The sequence below is a fragment of the Panthera uncia genome, chromosome D4, assembly GCF_023721935.1.
Source record: "Panthera uncia isolate 11264 chromosome D4, Puncia_PCG_1.0, whole genome shotgun sequence".
Classification (NCBI taxonomy): domain Eukaryota; kingdom Metazoa; phylum Chordata; class Mammalia; order Carnivora; family Felidae; genus Panthera; species Panthera uncia.
Window position 1 is genome coordinate 37,222,064 of NC_064807.1, and position 24,589 is coordinate 37,246,652.

The 24,589-nt window shown below is 40.3% G+C and overlaps 1 protein-coding gene across 1 annotated transcript in view; it reads left to right on the forward strand.

The window, feature by feature from the left end:
- The window catches only part of LURAP1L (leucine rich adaptor protein 1 like), a 55,551-nt gene extending 38,013 nt beyond the window's left edge, over positions 1-17,538 (forward strand). The window contains exon 2 of the mRNA XM_049617060.1: positions 14,388-17,538. Coding sequence (XP_049473017.1) covers positions 14,388-14,762 — 375 coding nt within the window. The 3' untranslated portion in view covers positions 14,763-17,538. The remainder of the gene's footprint in view (positions 1-14,387) is intronic.
- The last annotated feature ends 7,051 nt before the right edge of the window (positions 17,539-24,589 follow it).

The window sequence follows — 24,589 nt, forward strand, 5'->3', positions numbered from 1 at the left end:
CACATGCACAAGACAGGGAGGGGGCAGTTAGAGAGAGAGAGAGAGAGAGAGAGAGAGAGAGAGAGTATCCCAAGAAGGCTCTATGCTCAGTGAGCAGCCCTAGGGGGGACTCAATCCCACAACCCTAGGATCATGACCTGAGCTGAAATCAAGAGTTGGAGGCTCAACCGACTAAGCCACCCAGGAGCCCCATCACTCCTGTCTTCACAATAAAAACAAAGCTGAGGTGGTTCAGTTGGTTGAGCATCCCACTCTTGATTTAGGCTCAGGTCATGACCCCAAAGCCTTGGGCTTCCTGCTGAGCATGGAGCCTACTTGGGATTCTATCTCTGTCTCTGTCTCTGTCTCTCTCTCTCTCTGCTCCTCCTTCCCTGCTTGCTCTCTTTCTCTCTCTCTCTCAAATTGAAAAAAAATTAAAAAAGAAAGATAGGAGTGATAATTTCCATGCACTTTACATGTCAGACTGGAATCCAATGAGAGTAACAGTCAGATTTATTACTTATTTGTTGTAATAATGACATTAAATTTATTAGATAAATTACTATGTAAGACCATGGCACATAGAAAGCATTCAATAAATGACAGATGTTTTTAGTAATATTCTTAAAGCTAATGAAACAAGACAAAATACATCACTAGACATGATAGTCAATGCTTTATCAGCAAATGTTGCAATGTGGCAGGTGTTTGTCTTTGGCCACTCTTCAGGGTGTGAGATCACTGCTCTAACTAATATCATCTGGAAAGTCCCACCCAAAGTTTCCCAAATGAAAATGGTCAGTGTTTAGACATCATATACAAAACAAAATTGATCTTCAGCATCATGAAGTGAAGCATTTCAAATATTACCAAATTATCAACATTGGGTAAACATGAATGATTGTAACAAAATGCCAGGCCTCAGTTATGTTTCCTGTGCAAAAGGACCGTTCTATAAAAGGCCCTTCATAAAGAAAATGGGTTAACGTGTGAAAAACAAATCTGGCTTATGGAAGGCACTAAATAAATGCAACTTTTATCCCTATCTTAATCTCATTCCCCCTTTTCTCTAGTGAGGCCAGACTGAAGGGGATTAAATGGGGAATTATGAAAAGCAAGCTTACAATTTGATAGATTCCTCAGTATTGAAAATTCAGTGATGTCAGCTTCATTAATCTCTTACTATACTCTAAACTCTTAAAATTATATCTGAATGTTATTGTCTAAGTTTAGTTGATTATCTTATCATTGTATACCCTACTTTCTATGGCCCTTAAAGTATATGGCGTATAGGGGTTCTCACATGGCTCAGTTGGTTAAGCATCCAGCTCTTGATTTCAACTTGAGTCATGTTCTCATGGTTTGTGAGTTCAAGTCCCACATCAGGCTCTGTGCTGACAGTGCAGAGCCTGCTTGGGATTTTCTCTCTCTCTCCCCTTCTCTCTCTCTGCCCCTCCCCATTCACATCTCTTTCTCTCCCCATGAGTCAAGGAGGGACACAGAATCTGAAGCAGGCTCCAGGCTCCAAGCGGTCAGCACAGAGCCCAACACGGAGCTCAAACTCACAGACCACGAGATCATGACCTGAGCTGAAGTTGGATGCTTTACCAACTAAGCCACCCAGGTTCCCCTAGAGAATATATTTATAAGTGACCTTCATTGAAAGCATCCTGTGTCAGATACCAGAGGAATCGTCTGTTGTTTCTCCTTTAGGGTAATAAATTACCATTTCTTATGGGGAAAATGGTGATCCTGTGGGAGATGCATATGGCCCCCTCTTGAAGAGCTTAACTTCCTTGAACATTTTCTGTCTCCATCAATAAAGATTTAACTACTCTATTTGTTAACTTTTATCCAAACTATGCAACAGTGAATCAGCAGAGTAGCATTCCATGGGCACTGCGGTCCAGCATCCATCACCCAACATTATCCACAAGTAGAAAAATCTCTAGGCTCTTGCTACTCAACGTGTCATATACAAAGCACTGGTTATCAGTTGTTCATGCCGAGTAACAAATACCTCCAAACTTAGCAATGTAAACAACAGACATGTTCTATGTCATGGCTTCTGTGAGTCAGAAGCCTGAGCACAGATTAACTGAGTGTCTCTGGCTCAGGGTCTGTTCACAAGTCTTCAGTCAACATGTTGGCTAGGGCTGCAGTCATCTCCAGGCTCAACTCGGGAGGCTCTGCTTCCAGCCTCACTCATATAGCCAGTAGCAGTTGGCGGGCCTAGGCCTTGCTAACTGCTGTCCAGTGCTATCAGTTCCTTATCATGTAGATCTCACAGTAGGACAGTTCATTGCCTGGCGGATGGTTTGCCTCGGAGCAAGCAACAGAGTATACCTGAGATGGAAACCGGTCTCTTTGTAACCTTTTCTCAGGAGAGACATCCCATCATTTTCACTATAATCTGTTCCTTAGAAACAAGGTAATAGGCCCAGTCCACACTCCAGGGCAGGGAACTAATGGGAGTGTGGATACCAGAAGGGGGTTACCGGGAGTCGTCTGAGAAGCCCCCAAGGATTTCCTGGCATCGACCTGGGATGTGTTAGAAATGCATGATCGTGGGACTAGTGAACAGGATCTGAATTTTAACAAGACTCTCGGGTGACCCATATGCATGTAAAGGTTGAAAAGCACTCCTCTAGGGAGCAAGGCACATGCCCTTTATTCTGTCACAGAGGCTTGCTTCTCAGCTTAATGTGACTTACCAGTTGATGTTACTTTCCAAGGAGTGCAAAGTCAGTTTTCCTCACGACTCAGTTCTCCCCTGCCCACAAAAAGAAAAAAAAAAAAAAAAAAGGGAAGGTTATGGAAATACTACTGTGCTGAAGACAGATTAGAAAGAGAATCCGGGGGCGCCTGGGTGGCTCAGTCGGTAAACGCCCAACTTCAGCTCAGGTCATGATCTCACGGTTCGTGAGTTTGATCCCTGCATCAGGTTCTGTGCTAACAGCTCGGAGCCTGGAGCCTGCTTGGGATTTTGTGCCTCCCTCTCTCTCTGCTCCTCCCCCATTCACCTCTGTCACTCTCTCTCAAAAATAAATAAACATTAAAAGAAAGAGAATCGGGAGACTGGGGAAGAAGTGGGGCATGAGGATTATGTCGAACAGATTGAATACCAGCATCAAGAAGTCTAGGGGCGCCTGGGTGGCTCATTTTGTTGAGTGTCCGACTTTGGCTCTGGTCACGATCTCACAGCACGTGGGTTGGAGCCCTGCATCAGGCTCTGTGCTGACAACAGCTCGGAGCCTGGAGCCTACTTCAGATCCTGTGTTTCCCTCTCTCTGACCCTCCCCCATTCATGCTCTGTCTCTCTCCGTCTCAAAAATAAATAAACATTAAAAAAAATTTTTTTAAAAAGAAGTCTACAGTACTGTTTCCTCAAAACCTCTTAAGTGCATTGCTAAATAACTCTGCATTAAAAATGCTCTTTATAATGGTGGCCCATTACTAATTGATTCAGCTCAGTTCTACATGGTTCTTTTTGTCAAGATAGGGAAGTGTGCAGCATATTTTGGAAATATATCCATTAAAATTATAATATAAAATGCAAATGCTTACATTATTTTTAGATATCTCTAGTCCCTTTCCAAGTATATTTCATGTCTCAATAATGCTTAAATAATAATCTATATTCAATATTTGAAATCTTTCCATAGAAAACACTAATAACTTTGGGATAAATATTTAAATTTTCCTCAAATTATATTTAGTGGAAAGGATAAAATTACATTAAGTTTTTAATCCTGAACAGAAAAATAAAAGCCCTTAGGGGAGAAATGAAAGTCTCTAATTCTCTAATCTACTTATCATAATAAAATGCACTGGGTTAGGCAAAGCCTTTACTTTTCCTGTAACTTTAATTCAATAGCAAAAAAACAATATGAATCACTGAATTTTACTTTTTTTTTAATTTTTTAAATTTTATTTTTTAGAGACAGACAGAACACAAGGGGGGTGGGGGAGGGGCAGAGAGTGAGAGGGAGACACAGAATCCAAAACAGGCTCCAAGCTCTGAGCTGTCAGCACAGAGCCAGACATGGGGCTCGAACTCACAGAACATGAGATCGTGACCTGAGCAGAAGTCAAACGCTCAACCAATTGAGCCAGGCTGGCACCCCTGAATTTTACTTTCGAAATCAATGTTGCACTGTATGTTAACTAAAATTTAATTTAAAAAATAAAATAAAATAAAATAAAATAAAAGTGGGCAGAGGAATATAGCCAGTTTTCCAAAGAAGATATACAGATGGTCAACAGGTATATGAAAAGGTGCTCAATACCACTAATCATCAGAGAAATACAAATCAAAAGCATAATGAGATATTACTTTACACCTGGTAAGATGGCTGTTATCAAAAAGAAAATAAATATTAAGTGTTGACAAAGATGTAGAGAAAAAGGAACCCTGTGCACTGTTGGTAGGAATGTAAATTGTTGAAGCCACTATGGAAAACAATATGGAGGTGTCTTAAAAAATTAAAAATTATGTTGCTTCTGGGTATATATCTGAAGGAGACAAAATCACTATCTCTAAAAGATATCTACACTCCTTATTTTCAGTACAGCATTAGTCACAATAGCCAAGTCATGGAAGCAACCAGGTGCCCATCACTGGATGAATGGATAAAGAAAATGTGAGAAAATGTGATACACACATGCACACACACACACACACACACACATAGGAATATTACTCAGCCATAAAGAGAAGGAAATTCTGCCATTCATGACAACGTGGATGGACTCAGGACATTACACTGAGTGAAAAAGAGAAAGACAAATAGTGTTTGATCTCACTTGTATGTAGAATCTAAACAAACTGAACTCATAGAGTCGGAGAACAGCTTGGTGGTAGCCAGAGGTGGATGACAAACTTCCAGTTACAAGATAAATACATTCTGGGGATGTCATGTACCGCATGGTGACCAAAGTTAACAATACTGCATCGTGTATCTGGAAGTTGCTAAGAGAGTAGATCTTAAAAATTCTTAACAATACTGCATCGTATATCTGGAAGTTGCTAAGAGAGTAGATGTTAAAAATTCTTATCATAAGAAAAATAAAAATAATTGTTAGGTATGCAAGGTGACGAAAGATAATTTATTGTGGTAGTTATTTCACAGTATGTACATACACCAAATCATCATCATCATCACCTAAAGCTGACACAATGTTATATGTCAGTTGTATCTCAAAAAACCTTAAATTATGCAACGAAGCCTACAAACTAAGACGCCATGTGAAAAACAAAGGTTATAAATGTTCAAAACCATCACTTTTAAATGTTTCACTATTAATAATTTTCTTGAGGTTATTTAAAATATTTACTGTACCCACAGGGAGAAAATATTACCTAATGCTGGGCTACTGAGCACCTTTTCTCAGCTTCGTGTTTAGTGGCGTCACATTGGGAGCTTGCAATTAGCCATGGTTGGAGTATTGACAGCACAGAAATTAGAAAACGCTGTCAATCAGAACTTGATTTTTATTTTGTTGACTGCCTTTAAGACAGTGATGGAGACAATGTTAATATGGCAGATTAAATTTAGAAGCGTGTCATGTCCTTAGTTATTACATTTTTGACAGCATATAAAGTTGGGAGATATTAAAAAACTCTTGTCCAAGTCACTAAAGATCACTAATAAACCTGTAAAGTTCTGACTAGTGCTGAACCACGTAACTAGGCTGAAGCAGAAACAGGCTTCCCTTTAATGAATATAATTTGTGCCAGGGTGAGAAATTGTTTAAAAGTGGATCACATAGGGGCGTCTGGGCGGCTCAGTCAGCTAAGCATCCAACTCTTGATTTTGACTCACGTCATGATCTCACGGTTCATGAGTTCAAGCCCCACATCGGGCTCCACACTGACAGTGCAGAGCCTGCTTGGGATTCTCTCCCTTTCCCTCTTGCTGCCCTCTCCCTGCCTATAAACAACAAACAAACAAACAAACAAACAAACCAAACTTTAGATCACATAGATTAATGACAAAACGATTGAAAAAAGAGTGATTGGTGTCAACTCCTTGTTAAATTATGATTGAACTGTAACGATAGGTTGCTGTACATATAAGAATTCAGCAAAAAATGTACAGAAGGCATTTTCTGAGAATCAACTAGTTACACACACAAAAAACTATACACAAGCATAATAAAAGGTAATGTATATTTTAGTATTATTTGTAAAGTGTGTGCTACACATCTGTTATATCAGCACGATTCTGGTGGCACGTGAGTGTGGTTTTCCCAGGGAGTTAGTTGTTGGACATTTGCCACGCCACCCTGCCTCCTCCTTCCTTCCCAGTGTGAGCAGGGCCACTCCATATCACAGGAGCACATCGTCATAGCCTCATCTGCCATGTAAAAATGCCGTTTTAAGTTCTAACCGGGAAAAATGCACAGGCAGAAAGAATATTTGTTACGACTTAGTGGGGACACTTCTGGTCTGGTCCTTGCTCTATTCACGTGCGCTTCTCTGCTACAGATATCTCAAGTCCGTGTTTTTCTTAACTCATTCCAAATGAATTTCTGCTCAGGTGATTTATATTCTCTCTCATTGCCCGAAACGACGTTTTGCATATACATATTGAAAGCACTCAGGAGAAACAATATTCGCTGTATCAGAGTATGGAAAAGAAATTGACATCGCAGGCTCTAAGTACTGATTGGATTCTAGCACCGGACAGAAGAGGACTGAAAAGCTCCCTGGTCTTATTTTGGTGATCAGAGGATTCGCCAGCAGGGAACTGTGTGGCACTCGTGAGCAGGCCTGGTGGCAGGAATTTATATTTGACATTCGGGAGAGTCACATGTGCCCCCTTTCAAATAAACCAGATGCAGCTTCCTAATTTATCAAAACATTAATCAGTTAGCTATGCAGATGACAGTGGTTTTATGTACGTAATTAGTCTCGGGGTAAATTACTCTTCTATACGGTTTTGGGAAAAGAGAGAACTGTTTTAGTTATTGTTCAGTTCCACAGAAAAACACCACAAATGGAGGAAGACAAAGCTGATATAAAAATGGAATCCTGGGGCGCCTGGGTGGCGCAGTCGGTTAAGCGTCCGACTTCAGCCAGGCCACGATCTCGCGGTCCGTGAGTTCGAGCCCCGCGTCAGGCTCTGGGCTGATGGCTCGGAGCCTGGAGCCTGTTTCCGATTCTGTGTCTCCCTCTCTCTCTGCCCCTCCCCCGTTCATGCTCTGTCTCTCTCTGTCCCAAAAATAAATTAAAAAAAAAAAAAAAAAAAAAAAAGGAATCCTCCGTTGCCCAATTAGAAAGAAATTTTGTTGTAAATTTCAAACTGCGTGAGAAGGCAGAGGGAATTTCTGGCAAATAGCACTTGTAAAAGGCCGCAGGCTTTTCTCCTGAAGCATTTGAAACCAAAAGCTGTGGATGGAAATGTTGTACAGTGCCTTCTCGGACTGCAAAGAGACAATAATATCCTTATGGGTCCTCTGAGAATACAGTTAGAGAAGTGGTTTATAAATACAGCTATTAATAAAACCGCCAGAAATTTTAAGGATGGGTAGGCAGAAAATCTTCTGTGATCATCAAATTGAGGATGTGGTGAATTTGAAGAGGGAGCAAATTTGGACTCGATTAGATTAGGCAAGGGAACACACAAATAAACTGGGATAAACTGGGAAAACAATATTCCAAACATTGTTATAGCAGCCTTTTAATAAGGTAGAAAAAGATCCCTTTAACTTTTTTTTTGCATATTTGGAAATAAATACAGCTAGAAAAAAAAGGCCTTCTACCAATTTCAAATTTGAAAAATACGTTCCTCTGAATTAGGAACTAGGATTAGAGCATCACATTAAAAGGCAAATCTGATCTGTTTTCCTTTCTTCGTGTATGTGATTATGGACTTATAAAGTCATCTTTCTCCCTTCTAATTCATACTGCAGCTTGCTGGACATTTGGGATTTAGGTCATGGATAGTGCAGATTTTACGTTAGAAGTACATACCTAGGAGATGGCCTGCTTTTATCTGACTAGTCGATCCTTGTAAACAAAAGGGCTGGAGTGCTGTCCACGCCTCCAGTATGACAAGACAGAGCCAACACTGCCCGTATTTGGAAGACACATTCCACAGCCCATGTACACATTTATGAACATAAACAGGCATATGGAAGATGATATGTATGTTTATCCTGGGGCAGAACACAAACAAGAAGCCAAACAGAAAGAGCCAAAATTACTGTCATCTCCCAATTTCTGATAAGGAGATTAAAATTCACGGAGAGCTCAAACTGCTGGCTCGGGCCAGGAGTTCTTACTAGCTAAAACTTTGGCTGGAGCTGTTGACTAGCAAAACTGATGGCTCCCTCTCCTCCAGAGCCCACGTACTTTTCTCCTAGCAGAAACAACCTAGTAATCAAATGGCCACAGGAATGACCAAAGGATCCAGGATGTCAAAATGGAGGGAAATTCTGACATGATCTGATCTGCAGATCCTTTGGATCAAATAACATCATAAAAAAAAAAAAAAAAAAAAAAAAAAACAAACCTCAATGTGAAAAGCAGACAAGTGCTAGGTCCTGAGTTGAGTTAAATTTTCAACCCCGGCAGAAATGACCTTTGTTCACAAACTGCTGTATCACCTCCACCTAGGCAGGTGACTCACTGGAGCTGAGAATACAGCCTCATCATTGTTCCTCATGAACGCAGAGGCCGAGGTCCCGTGTGCCCAGCCACTTTGCCCAAAGCTCACACAGGTCGACAGTGACAGTGACTGGAACCCTGTGCCGCGTTCCTCACATAGCAGCACAAAAGAAGTTGACTTGTTTAGCAACTCCCTGGTTCACTGCAAATTTGACCACATTCCTGCCTTCATGGATTCATTATGCTAATTCATAACCTTTGTAGTCTTTCAGTGTTAGAATGATGGCCTAGAAGAAAACACAGATCTGGAAAAGCTTATTATTAAGAATATTTTGCTGTTGGGGCTCCTGGGTGTCTCAGTCGGTTAAGAGCCCGACACTTGGTTTTAGCTCAGGTCCTGATCTCAAGTTCGTGAGTTTGAGCCTTAAGTTGGGCTCTGTGCTAACAGCGCACAGCCTTCTTGGGATTCTGTCTCCCTCTCTCAGCCCCTCTCCTGCTCAGGCATGCTCTCTCTCTGTCTCTCTGTCTCTGTCTCTCTCTCAAAATAAATATATATATATATATATATATATATATATATATATTAAAAAGACTATTTGGGGTGCTCGGGTGGCTCAGTCGGTTAAGTGACCGACTTTAGCTCAGGTCATGATCTCATGGTTTGTGAGTTTAAGGTGTGCATCAGGCTCTGCGCGGACAGCTCGGAGTCTGGAGCCTGCTTTAAATTCTGTGTCTCCCTCTCTCTCTGCCCCTCCCCCACTCGTGCTCTCTCTCCCTCTCTCTCTCTCTCTCTCTCTCTCAAAAATAAATAAATGTTAAAAAAAAATAAAGGTGATTTCCTCTTTCCGGATCTCTCATTTCAAGTTCTGCTGTACACCCAGCTCACTACTTGTCCAAAAATGATACGAAATTTCAGCATTCACCCCATCTAGAGACCTGCTATGTTACAATCCTGAAGCATGAGAGACTTCGGTTAAGCCTGAAGGTGAATTACATTGCGATAACTACAAGGACCAAAGTGGGGGAAGGCGGAGGAAGAAAAGAGGGAGTGACATTCACGTCTCTTTGAATCAATCAGTACAAACCTTTTTCTTTTTCTTTCTTTCTTTCTTCCTTCCTTTCTTTCTTTTTCTTTCTTTCTTTCTTTCTTTTCTTTCTTTTTCTTTCTTTCTTTTTCTTTTTCCTTTTTTTTCCTTTCTTTTTCTTTTTTCTTTCTTTCTTTCTTTCTTCCTTCCTTTCTTTCTTTCTTTCTTTTTCTTTTTCCTTTTCTTTTTCCTTTATTTTTCTTTTTCTTTCTTTCTTTTTCTTTTTCCTTTTTCCTTTCTTTTTCTTTTTTTTCTTTTTCTTTTTGTAAATGTCCTATTTGTTCCCTTTGTTTAACTCATTTCATCAAGTGTCTACAGAATACCTGTGTGTGTGCTGTGCTAGTACCAGTTATCACATCAGAACAAACAGAATGGTGTTTGGAATGTGAGTCACACCTTGAAGTCCACGTCCTTTCAGAGACACTATCTCAGAATCTGTACATTTAAGCTAGGAATGCCAGTTTCCTTGTGCCAGGTACTCAGTGTTTGCATCCTGTGAATGAATCCAGATGGGACTGCATGCTGGGAATGCTTCAGTACGGAAATGCTCTTTCCAGAAGCTGCCTCTCTCCTCCCTCTCAAGTCCCATATCACTGACCCACCGCAGAACCCAAGGGAGGGGTGTACTTGACAGATGGTCCAATCTGAAGCAATAATTCTGCCCTTGAATGAATACCAATCGGGCACCTGCTACGTGCCCAGCACTCTTGCAGGTCTTGGGCACAGAGTGGTGACCAGAATGGACCAAATTCCCTGCACTCTGTGGTGCTTACATGCTCATGGGGAAAACAGAGCATAAATGTAATAAGCAGGATGATTTCAACTAGCTGTAAATATTGTGAAGGGAACACAAAAACCATAGAAGAGTAGTATGGAACTCAGCATGGAGATTGGATACCATGATAGATCAGGAAAGAGTTCTCCAAGAAAGGGAATGTAAACCCAGACCATGAACAGGGCCTCCCAACTCTCTATATCCTTAAAGTTACTGGACCTTATAAGGTCTCAGGTGAAAGAACTGGAAGTTCCCTACCAACGGGCCAGGCTACTGTCTCCTTGATAGATGGCCAGACGTTCTAAAGATGGACATGAGAAACAGGGAGGAAAGGCGGGGTAGCTACCGGAGACAGAAGCATCATTGTGATTTAGTTCCGTGACAGATTGCTCAGCCTTTCAAGGTTCATTGGCGATAGCAAAACCACACCTCAGTTCCAGAAGAAAGCGGTAGGAAGCAGCCTAGAGCTCCAGGTAATGGACAGGCAGCCATGTGAACCGGCCGGCCCGGCACTCCTACAGCAGACAGCTGTTTACTCTCTCCCCAGGAGGACAGAGGTGGAAGTTAAATCTGTAATCATTATCAGCCAGATCAACTCGTTCTAACTGACTTGCTTTCGTCATGTTTCCCCCAGCCGTGGTTCAATGGCCTGTGAATGTTTACCTTCAGTAGAAAAAGATTAAAAAAAAAAAAAAAATGGTCAAAGGAAGCTTTTGTGACTTCATAGTCTACTCCTCTCTGATTTGCATTGCTCAATGAAATTGAAAAATTTGTATCTGATGCAGTCACTGTGTGACTCAGACCAAAATTTCTGGAAAAAAAAATTGTCCTGAGTATGCTAAAACCCCAGAGTGACACATTTGTTGGGAATGTGCATTATTACCGCCTTAAGAGCTGAACTTTCACACATCTAAAATTATGCCTATTTCTTTTTTCTTTTTGAGAAGTTTATTTTGGGGGGGGGGGGGAGGGACAAAGGAAGAGGAAGAGAGGGAATCCCAGCCAGTCTCCGCATGCTATCAGCACAAGAGCTCGACTCGGGTCTCGATCCCATGAACCTTGAGATCAGGACCTGAGCCAAAATCAAGAGTCGGGCGCATAACTGACTGCGTCACCCAGGGGCCTACTTCTAAAAACATTATGCCTATTTCTAAAAAAAAAAATCAGTCCTCAGGTCAGACGTTAAGATATGGAAAAATTGTAAGACATTTCTTACATGGGCCAGCAGAGGAGGCTGGACTCAGCTTTAGTGCTTGATAGAAGAAGAGGACTTCAGGAATGGGGAAGATTTGAAGAGGAAGAGAAGAAGTAGTTCAAGGGAGGGGACTAACAGAGAACACACCCGCAGCTGGAAAAGACCAGAACATTTTCACGCGACAGGGCGGGGCTGCGAACAAATGCAGCTGTGGCTCATTTGGTGAGCTGACGGGAAACGGTCCCATTTATGTCGCACCATGCCTACAGCGGGCACAGCATGTTTCATCAGCTACAGATGCCTAACAGAAGAATTTTGTAAGACTTTGGCTCATATGGGGTTTCTGGGCTCTTCAGCAGACCTAGACAATTTGTTGCTTGACAAATATCTGTTGTATCACGTGTAACCTGAACAGTATCTTGATGGCCCATGGGGTGTGTGGGTGATTATGAGCATGAAGACCGCCAGAAAGCCTCCTTCCTCAACACAACACCGCTGCAAGGTCACTGAGACAGCAGTGTCACTGAGACACTAAGACAGGAAAGCCTCTCAAAACGTACTCAGTTTCCATTCTTCTGTTCATGGACACCTCAGAGATGAATGATTGTCACTGTTACCTTCTACACAGTTGGTTTTGGTCTTTTCTCAGAGAAGATAAGGAAGTTACCCTGGTTACTGTATGTAATATCCTCACAAAATGAAGGGTTTAAAATCGTACTTTATGCTTTTTTGGTATTTATACATACATAACTGGTAACCTCACATCTTCGAAGTCATTGATAGACATTCCATCTCTCCTAATGTTTGTTCACTACAGTCACTCAATCCAAAGTTCACCTTCAGTTATGGATTAACTCCTAACCAGGAAGTACTTTTATAATATGAATGCATACATTTGAAGACAATAGCTCCTTTCTCCCTTAAGGCTTGAGTCACTCATGACTGAATGCCTTTAATAATTCTAGAAACCCACAAGTCTGAATTAGCCTTGTATCTTAAAAAAAGAATCAGCGGGGCGCCTGGGTGGCTCAGTCGGTTGAGCGTCCGACTTCGGCTCAGGTTGTGATCTCGCAGTCTGTGAGTTCGAGCCCCACATCGGGCTCTGTGCTGACAGCTCAGAGCCTGGAGCCTGCTTCAGATTCTGTGTCTCCCTCTCTCTCTGCCCTTCCCCTGCTCATGCTCTGTCTCTTTCTGTCAAAAATAAATAAACATTAAAAAAATTAAAAAAAAAAGAAAGAATTAGCAAAGCCCACCCTTTTAGATTAATGACCCCAAAAATAAATAAACATTAAAAAAATTAAAAAAAAAAAAGACAGAAAGAATTATCAGGGCCCAGCCTTTTGGATTAATGACCCCAAATTGAAACAAACAAACAAACAAAACAAAACCAGAAATCCATTTCAAACCATAATGAATGTGACCAGGACCTCTGGTGGCCAAATGTATTCCTGGCTCCTAATCTAGGCACTGGAATCTTTATGGGAGCTATGTCTCTTCACTTCCAACTAGAATAGGGGCAATCATGAGAGTTCGTGCAGCCTACCTCTTTCCATATTCTACAGAACCACCACACTTTTGATATTAGTGAATGTCCCCCATTTAACTGTAGGACCTATAAAGAAATTCTACTTTGTGCTGTGAGACAGATTTCTTTGAAGTCGTTTAGGACTACACACCTAGAAGGCATCTAGGGAAGTTCTAGAACTTTCTCAGATTTTCATATACCAATTTGGAGCGGGACTTCCCCTGACATGTCTGAGGCAAGTAACCAGGTCTATAGAAGACACCTGTATGCTTCATCTTGTAAAGTGGAACAGTATTGGTTGGCATCCTTTTGGATTCAAGGAATATTAAAGCAATTTGTTCTTAAAAGTAAAAGCATTATTTAGTACTATATATTTTTCAACATAGCTATAAAGAGTGCAGACCTTTTCTGTAGTCTTAACTCTTTTCTGTAGATTTCAGCTTCTTCATCTGTATAATGGGGATAAAAATAATAATCTATGGTAATGGGTTGCTATTAATGAAGGTTGGACCTTGCATAATGATGTCTGGTACATTATCATGCAAAAACCAGGAGCTGCTACAATGGTAGTGATTCCTTAATTTCGACACATTTCTCTTCTCCCCACCTCACAGCATCTACATATATATATATATATATATATATCCCCAGGTAAATATGGATAAGTGATTAGTCTGGCCAGAGAGAGGATGTGTTTCTGAGCAGAAAACCTGACATTCAAAATGGTATTCCCAGGCAACTTGGTTAGGGCCAGGGATGCAGTGGGAGTTTTACAGTCCCCTTTGGACCCGATGCATCTGGCAGGAAGTGAGTTGTTTATGACTTTTGCCATCGGTCAGGAGATTTCCAAAGATCCTGAGATGGAGTGAATTTGTATTCTGTTCTGTGCATTGCAAGTTATAGACTGCAGAAGACAGGATCCAAATGAATTTTGAGTCTTTCAAAAATGTAGATGGGGCGCCTGGGTGGCTCAGTCAGTTGAGCGGCCGACTTCGGCTCAGGTCATGATCTCACGGTTCGTGGGTTCAGGCCCCACATCGGGCTCTGTGCTGACAGCTCAGAGCCTGGAGCCTGTTTCGGAATCTGTGTCTCCCCCTCTCTCTGCCCCTCCTATGCTCGTGCTCTGTCTCTCTCTGTCTCTCAATAATAAATACACGTTTTAAAAACAGGTAGAATAACTGGCGTGTCTTTCGTCTCCCCCCTCTTCCCTGTAGGTTAACCTCAGAGCCACAGATGTGAGGCTCATGCGCCAGTTGCTTGTTATCAACGAAAGCATTGAGTCCATCAAGTGGATGATTGAAGAGAAGGCCACCATTACCAGCCGAGGAAGCAGTCTCAGTGGCAGCCTGTGCAGTTTATTGGAGAGTCAGAGCACCTCCTTACATGGCAGCTACAATAGCCTGCATGATGGCAGTGATGGGCTGGATGGCATCTCCGTGGGGAGCTTTCTGGACACTCTGGCAGATGATGTCCCAGGCCATCAGACCCCATCAGACTTGGACCAATTCAGTGACAGCTCCATAATAGAGGACTCACAAGCACTGCACAAGCACCCCAAACTGGATTCTGAATACTACTGCTTTGGCTAATGACCCAGTTTTTTGCATGGGATTGGTGTGCAATTAACTTGTATTTATCCTTCTTCTCTGCTGCTATCTTTTTGGTGTGATTTTTTTTTTATATATATATGACAACCTTTTTAAAAGAAGCTTATTTTGAAACTGCTTGATGATAATTCTGTTGCTCCTAATATTTCTTATCTGGACTGATTGATCTTTCTCTCGTACATCTCTATTTTTATTTATTACAATGATTTTTCTCCCTTCTTTACAGTGACACAAGTAAAGTAGGGGGAAAAAGAATAAGCAATAATTATGTTTTTGCTTTTGTTTTCAGAGCAAGGGGTCAGGGATTACCAAAAAATAAATCTTTGCTAAATTTTACAATAAACCAAAGTCTGACAACAGTTTATTTTGTTCTTTGTATGCTTAAACAATTCAAAGTTTCATTTTCCAGAACATACTGAAGTTTATTAGGATTTGTATCATAGGTTGGACAAAAGAGTTGCAACGAACGTAGGCATTATTTGTAGGCAAAAACTTCCTAGTATAAAATAAACAATACAGCTAGTCACATACTTCCACGTGGCAATTATTCGGAAGCCACAACTCTGTGAAATCTGCTCACTTCAACTTTGAGTTCATACTTTGGATCGTACTTTTGTCTTTAGTGACTCTAACTCAAACTATATAAGCTTAGTTGTGTGATAATATATATGATTCTCCCAGATTTCAAAGAATAATTGAGGTTAGATACATGAAGGTGATTAGAGAGGTTCTAACTTGTATTTTGAGATTTTGTTGACATTTGTTTATAGGTGTTTTGTGATTCTGATATGATATACAAACACATAAATCACATATATGGATGGATGGATGGATGGATGGATGAAGTGGGAATTAGAATCACCATTTATGAAGTCTAATATATCCTGTCATCCTGGAGTAAATAATCTCTTAGTTTTCTGAAATGACATCCAAAAATACAACTCATGTAGTAAACAAACATTTCATTTTGGTGTGTTATGAATCTTCCACATTCTTTTACCTTAATGATTCCTCATGAGTGAATTATTGAGATTTCAAACTTTTCTTTGTAAATATGTTTCTGTACTAAACACCTTACAGTATGAATCAAAAAGGCTTCCTATTTATAATTGAAAAATGTCCATACTTGAGAAATGGTTTCCCCAAATTTCCTTTGTTGATATATAACTATTACACTCTTGTCAAATGTATTTTTTGCTTCCAGAACATATGTTATTCCATTTCCAATTAAAATCTATAGGGTCTATATTTTACACCAGTCTTTTTTTCATAAATTACTTGATATAATCCACATCGCAACAATCTCATGATGTGAAAATTGTCTCTTTTCTATATTTGAGGAAACTGAGGCACATGGAAGGTAGGTAACTGGATCAAATCACCAGTAAGTGTCAAGACTAGGATTTGAACTTGAGTGTCTCTTAGCCATAACAATAACAATGGCCCCTTTGATACCTATTGAAGTTAAATAATAAACTATGGATAAAAAAGCAAATATAAGCCCATTACCAAAAAAAAAAAAAAAGACCAATATTTTCTTTCCAATGAGTGAGAACCCACATTTCCCAATACTAATCTTTCTAAGCCCTTTCCTGAATTCACATGTCCAGAGTCAGTTTTGTTCCTACAGGTGAATTGGGGATTTGACATGCCAACCGTTACTAATGTATTTTCCCCTTCCTGCTTATTTTTACTTTCAACTTAGCAAAGGCTGGCTGATTGCCTATTCTGTTCAGTTTTAACCTAGAATTAAACCAAGCCGTTTTCAGCACAGATTATTTACCCAATTAAAATCTGAGAATGTTCATTATGACCTACCAGAGAAACATCCTTAGAACCAAGACTGATGCGTTCAAGCAGAGGGTAATGAAATATGTAACCAGATGTCTAGCACTGTAAGAACATCCTCAGTAAGAGGGAAGGAAGCAGACAGCAAGGGTATAAGAGGCATCAAGGGAAAATTCTCACCCCATCACAAGCCAGCATTTGCCTAGAACAAGCCAGGTACATGAACAGTGATTTCTGTCCTCCGATCATACCTGCAGATTGTAAATCAAATGTGGCAAATTTCTTTCACATCCTCCTCTTCCTAATCAGTTTCCCCTGCTATTTGCCAATCCCATGCTCTCTATATGTGTCCCATCTGTGGAAAGGATATTATAAAAGCAAAAGAGTATAATATGGGAAAAGTGTGTGGAATAGTTTTCATTGATCCATTGTATTTTAAGGGAAACTGTCATGAACACTGGCAGAATACTCGAGAATTTTTTTGGCTCTATGAGTTTCACTACTGTATGTGCTTTACATACTGTATGTATGTGTTCCTATTGATTTATTTTTTTTTTTTTTGCAAAATGTACCAATTATAAAGTCTATGATTTAAATATTAGAGTCCTACGAAGCCAACAATGTTTTGATTGTTGATTTTACTAAGTGGAGGAAAATATACAGTCAAACAACACTAATTACTAACATATTTATTTGTTTCAAAAGAATGAATGCATTTTTAACTAAAGAATCCCCGTAACTAATCTCTGACCTGGAGCATCTGATATTTGATCTATGTCAGCATCATGAGAAAATGGGGTAAAAATTTAAAGCAAAAATGCCTTGTGAACTATTCTGCCTGCACTGAGCTGCCTTCTCCCAGAGAAATGGAAACTGTCCTTGGTTCTATAAATCTCTCCATTTTATAGACCCATCTGCCTTATAATGAGAAGGAGATAATTGGAGGTAAGGAAGTTTGAAAATTTAGAATACATTTTAAGGGTATTGCAAATAAAGAAATGCTGGATGACCCAGTTAGAAGACTTTTTGATTTTTTTTTAAGTGATCTCTACATACAACATGGGGCTGGAACTCACGACCCCAAGATCAAGTCACGTGCTTTACAGGCTGAGCAAGCCCAGGCGTTCTGACCAACTTAGAAGCCTTAATTAAACTTCAAAAACCTCCAATAATTATACTACCAGTCAGCCCCAAGTTGCATAACATAAAGTGTTAAGTATTTGTCAACACTTAGAAATGCAATAAGGATTCTTTGCTGTTGGGTAAATTATAAAGGCATTTGAAGCTCCACGAACAACTTCAATCAGGCATTTAATGTATCCCCAACTCCAGCAAAACACAATTACCTCCATTCTGTCAAAAAATAGTTGTTTTGAGGTCCTTATCTTATACCTTAGCAGCAGATGACACATTAGATTATGCATTTCTAGAAAGACTTTCTTCATTTGGCTTCCAGGACATCACTCTCCCTTGGTCCCATCATCCCCCACTTACCTTCTTGTTGGCACACTCTGTTGCTGTTTTCTTTTCATATTCCTGACTTCCAAACACACGAATGCCCCTTTTCTCAATCTTGGTATCACTTCTATTCTAAAATGTCTCCCTTGGGAATTTCACCCAGTTCCAGAGCTTTAAATGGCATCCGTGCACTGAGATTCCCAAAAGAATATCTCTTGCCCCAGTTTCTCTCCTGAACTCAAGTCTCCCATGTCTCTCTGCCTCCATAAGAATTTGACTTAATGTCTGATAAGCATTAGTCTCAACATATACAAAACTGGGATTTTGTTCTTATTTTCTAATCTTCTCCAGTTCAGAAAATGGTGTCTCCACTCATCAAATGCTCAGCCAAATCCAAGAAAGATAATTGCATTCTTTCTCTCACACCACATCCAATCCATCACGCAAATCATACAAGCCCCACCTTAAAAATGTGTCCAGAATGGACTACACATTCTTACCCCTACTACTATTACCAGACTAATCCAAATCACCATCACTTCTTCCTGGGTCTATTCCAATAGCCCTGTCTTGTTTCCTTGCTTCCACCGTTAACCTTTCCACAGTTGGTATTCAACACAGCAACCAGATTAATCTTTTCAGATACAAGTCAGATATTTACTAGCCTCTGTTCCAACCCTGAAATGTACCTCCATTTCTCTCCTTGTGTATAATCCAAATATTTACCACAGACTACAAAATCCTATGCATTCTGTCACCTTTCTACCTGTCTGACTTCATCTGATACTATTTTCTCCCTCTCTCATTGTGACCCTCATTTGTATTCTTACTATCCTTAAAAACTCAAAATCCAAGCCACGTTCCTAAATCAGAATCTTTGCACCTATCTTCCATCTTTCTAAAATACTTTTCCAGGGACACCTGAGTGGCTCAGTCAGTTAAGCATCTGACTTCGGCTCAGGTCATGATCTCACAGTTAGTGGGTTTGAGTCCTGGATGGGGCTCTGTGCTGACGGCTCAGAGCCTGGAGCCTGCTTCAAGTTCTTTGTGTGTCTCTCTCTGCCCCTCCCGTGCTCATTCTCTCTCTCTCTCTCTCTCTCTCTCTCTCTCTCTCAAAAATAATATAAAACATTAATTTTTTTTAATATTCTTCTCCCAAATACTCATAAATCTTGTTTCTCCAGTTCTTTTTGGTCTCTAGTCAAATGGCATCCTTTCTGAGAGGACTTCTTACATACACATTCTGTCCTTATCCTGGTTTGTTTTTCTTCATATCATCACTTAATACATAGTTTTGGCATGTACTTTCTGCTTCTCCACACTAGAATATAAGGCCTGTAAGAATAAGAACTGTGTTTTGTTCACTATTTCTCCCAACCACCTAAAAGAGTGTCTGTCACATAACAGATACCAAATACATATTTTTCTTGATTAAAGCAATTAAAAACATTTGTTGGGTGCCTTCTAGGTGCCGGAACATGATTGTACTAGGTTCTGATGATAGAGAAAGGAGGAAGGTATGAATTCTGCTTTCAAGGAACTCATTTTTATAGTATGTTTCTCTGGAAGGAAATGTAATGCCCCACCCTCCGAGACGTCCATGGCCTAATCCCTGGAACCTGTGAACGCCTTACATGGGAAAAGGGACATTGCAGATGTAATTAAGTGAAGCATTTTGAGATGGAAAGATGACCCTAGATTATCTGAGTGGACCCCATGTAATTATAAGGGTCCTTATAAGAGTAAGGCGGAAGTGTCAGAGGGAAAAGTATGAGGACATTAAACTTCTGGCTGTGAGAGTAGAAGGGTCATGAGAAAAAAAGTGCGAGAAGCTTCTAGAAGCTGAAAAAGACCAAAGAATAGATATGCCCTTAGAGCCCTGTTGACATCTTGATTTTAGACAAGTAAGACCCATTTTGAATATCTGATGTCCAGAACTGTAAGATAATAAATTAGGATTTTAAGCCACTAAATTTACAGTAATTTATTACAGCAGCAAATTACTGCAAATCTTGGTAATTGGAAGTGGAATGAAATGTTACTGTAACAAATGCCTAAAAAAGTGGAAGTGGCCTTGGAATTGAGGAAAGGGTAGGAACTGGACCACTCTGGGGAGCATGTTAGAAAAGCCATGCCTGCTTTGAACAGACTGTTAGTAAAAAGATGAATTTTAATGACTCTGCTAATAAAGACTCAGAAGGAAATGAGGAGCATAGGAGAGAAAATCTATATTGTCTTAGAGAATACTTAAATCATCATTAAGCTGACTAACGGTAGTAAGGATAGTAAATGCACTGCTGGTAAAGGCTCAAAAGGAAATGAAAAACATATTGGAAGTTGGAAGAAAGAGAATTCTTGTTATATAGTGGAAGAAAGTTGAGTGGAACTGTGTCCTACAGTTACATGGAAAGCAGAATTTGTAAGTGATGGACTTGGGTTTTTCTGAGGAAATTCTCAGTGTTGAAAACAGGGCTTGGTTTCTTCTTGCTTCTTATAATAAATTGCAGGAGGGAAGAGAAGGGGGAAGGGGGAAGAAATAAATAAAAAAGGAACCAGGACTTGATGAAATGGGAAATTCTCAGCTATCCAGATTGCAGAAGACTCTAAAACCGCAAGATTCACTGTCAAGAGCGTTCTGGAAAGATGGCCAAGAGTGTGACTAGACAACCATCTTCTAGTGCCTCAGAAGGGACAAAAGGTCAACATATTCAGTCACAAAGAGACGTCTTCCTCGAAGAGATTAGGCCTGTGACTCATGGATCCATCTCCACCATTTCAGCGGAAGCCAAAACTAGAGATGAGGTTATCTAAGAAAGGCCCGTGGAAGGGGCTTCTTTTCTAATGGAGCGAATCCTTGTGACCTACATAGGAGACTCATGAAGTTCATAGTAACTTCATGCCAGCAGAAATACTGCCAGTTTGGACTGAAGGCGACAGAGAGGTCCAAATGAAAAAAGACTGTAGAGTTCCCATAATTCCATAGGCAGAAGACAGGCTGGTAAAACTCTTCAGCTACAAATACATGCTATCTTTGACATTGAAAAAAAGAGGGGGGTGGGGGGTGACTCCAAGGGTGGAGGTGCAGCCTCAGTGGAATGAGTCATAAACCCAAAGGGCAGAGCTGAAAACTATAGAGGGTTATTCTTAGGGCCAATGTTAGCGTCTCAACTGCATTTTTAAATTCCCTAGGACTGGTACCCTTCCTTCCCTTTTCTCCTTTTGTGAACTGAAATGCCTGCTCCGGTTTCCTCTGCCTGTCCCACCATTGCATTTGGGGAACAGATAACTTGTTTCTTGAGTTTCACAGGCTTCAACATGGAGAGGAATTGTGCCTTAGAAGAGATTATCCCCAGAGCCTCACCCTTACCTGATTTAAATGATTTAGGTAAGGAAATGGGGGACTTTGGAGGTGATGAGATTTAAAAGAGAATTTGGACTCAAAGTTGATGCTGTATGAGTTGAGGCATTTGCAAATGTTGGATGGGGTGAACGTAGTTTGCACATAAGATGGACGTGCATTATGGGGGGCCAGAGTCAACTTTGGTATGCAGTGCAATACCCTCTCCCCCAAGAGAGTCATCCTAATCAAAGATCCCTCTTAATCTTTAAACCTATGACTATGTTACCTTTTGTTACCTCAATAATACACTGCCTCTACCTAAGCCTTTCTCTCTGCTCTAGTTCTGTGCTTTTTTTGTTTTTTACTACCAGAGAAAAAAGTAGAAATCTGGACAAGGAGGAGTTCTGGGCTAAAAGATAAGAAAGTGAGTACATTAAGATCTGACCACCTGGCCACATTTTTCACAAATCATGTCTTAAGACAATTTATGTGGCCCAAAACTCCCATTCCTTCTGACTTTGTAAGTAAACCTGATGTCTACTGTAAATATGCCTGCGCTCCTAACAGCTAAAGTTATACCACTATCAATCTCCACTCTAGGAGGAATCCCTGAAAGTCCTCTCTTCCTGAGAAGCACAAAAACACTTAGGAGGGTGAGTTGAATCATATTGCATGGACTGATCAGTTGTATGCACTATAATCTCCTCTCTGGTACACCGAGCAACTGGGAGATCATCCATCTTGTAAAACTACATATTTTAATTTCTACAAGATTGTAATTGTCACTTGCTTATTTCTCCAATGATTCTTATGGATCCTTCAGAGTTATCAATCACCGTGAAGTGTTTACCACTTGATGGTCATTTGTTTGAGGAGCCCTTGAGCTTCATATACACTTTGTGTATTGTCAAAATGGATATTTAAAAAGTACTTATACTTATTAGTTTCAATAAAGTGCATTTGTAACCAGTAACAGCGCCTCTTTTTCTCTATATTTTAAATATCACCTGAACCACAGGCAAGGAATCCAACATTTTGTAAAATATTTTTAGTCATTAATATTGAAAAGTCATATTTCTTGCCCATATGGAACATATAATTAAGGAAGAATGAAGATAACTATAATACAGTATGATAGTTGTCAAATAAGAAGCGTGGTCAGGGTGCCTGGGTGGCTCAGTTGGTTGAGCAACAGGCTCTTGGTTTTGGCTGAGATCATGATCTCACTGTTCATGAGTTCAAGCCCCACATCAGGCTCTGTGCTGACAGTATGGAGCTTGCTTGGAATTCTCTCTTTCTTCTGCTCTCTCTGCCCTTCCCCCTTCTCTCTCAAAATAAATTTAAAAAAACCTTTTGTTTTTTTTTTAAGAAAAAATAAAAAGCATGGTCTAATAGGGAAAGAGGCATCACTGAATTATCACAAAATCACTGTAGGAGTGCTGACAATACTGACTCCATTCCTAGCCCTCCATCTTGTTTGTGCTCCCTCAAGACTTCTCTTAGGGATGCATGTTTCCAGGCCGCTTGGAGATTAATATCCGTACCTTAGAAATGCCCACCAAGGGATGCCTACTAAGATGGAGGGAACCCTATTTTGGCTTCCCACGAATCTATTAGGGATAACATAATCTTTCTGCTTCCTGACACAGAAGTGGTGCCCCACAAGGTCTAATTATAGGTGAGCTGTCAATTAAGAGCATGCAAACTCTCTGAGGTGCATGTAAACACTTTGATCTCACAGTAATGCCCTTCTGTGTGTCCCCTTGCTCTAGAAAATCTGTAGACTAAGCTCTGGACTTTGAGGACAACAACCATGCAGTTGCCGTGGGTCATCTTCCACCCGATCTATGCCACCCCCCACCCACCCCCATCAATAAGTTACTAAATAAGACTGAAAATTGCATGGAGTCACCTGCTTTGTTTTCTGGTCTCAACTTGCCTTCTCAGGTTGTGGGATACTTTACTGTCCCCCTCACCTTCTAACAATCAGTAAACTATATATTTGAGAAATGTTAAAACCATATCTTAGGGTTTTTTTTATTAATTATTAAGAGAGATACTTTAATAAAATTATCTCTGCATAAACCTTACCAAGATTAACTTATGTTCTTGTCCTGGACAATTTTCCAAGAGAACCATTTAAGACAATGCTAGGTGCACCTGGGTGGCTCACCTGGTTAAGCGTCCAACTTCAGCTCAGGTCATGATCTCACTGTTTGTAAGTTTGAGCCCCACCTCAGCCTCTCAGCTGTCAGTACAGAACCTGTTTCAGATCCTCTGTCTTCCTCTCACTGCCCATCTTCCACCCGTGCCCTCTCTCTCTCTCTCTCTCTCTCAAAAATAAACAAACATTTAAAAAAGATAATGCTAATAAATTGATGACTTAGAGTTTGTTAATAGATTCCTTGCTAACATAGCACTTATATGTTACCTATTCCAAAGGATAGAGTTATTGAACACAGCCAACATAAATACAAAAGTGAATGAAAATACCTATTTCCGTGATTAATACCAGATACTGAATATCAGGAGCTGCATTAGATGTAATTGAGAACACTATTCTGCTGGAGGAGTCTGATGACCTTGAATATGGCAGCAAACCCATGCTATCTCAATCCTAGGAAATCTCCACATAAACGACTCAAGTTCATTCAAATAGTAATGGTCAGATTTTAGACACTAACTTAAGCTTTACAGACTCCAATTCTTACAGCATGCAGATTATAGCACGAAAATATTTTACTTAACTCAAAGTGGCTTTTCCTGACCTGAGATGAACCAAGAGAAAGTTTGTCAGCATAGTCATACTTACAGCCAACATAGTTTTGCAATGGCCCAATATCGTGCTTTTTGAGTCCAGTTTTGCCAAGAAGAAGGATTTCTCTGGGTAAGTGTGGAAATGCAGTAGGGGCGTGATAGAAGGAGAGAGAAGAAAGTAGACAGAATTGGTTTTGCACAACGTTTGAATTCCCTGCCCAGCAGGACATAGTTGCTATTTGGATTTTATTGACTAACGCATCAATCTTACACGATGCCTATGTAATCACTGTTATCATTGCCTAAATGTTTAGGAAAGCATTCCCATTAAACACTAAGCAACACTCTTTCAAATCTCCTCACCTATCATTCTGAATGATTGTTGTGTAGCATGCTTAACCTAAGGTCTGGTCAAGTCAAACCAGAGGCAGTGCTGGGATCATATCACATCTACCTGTATTTATGA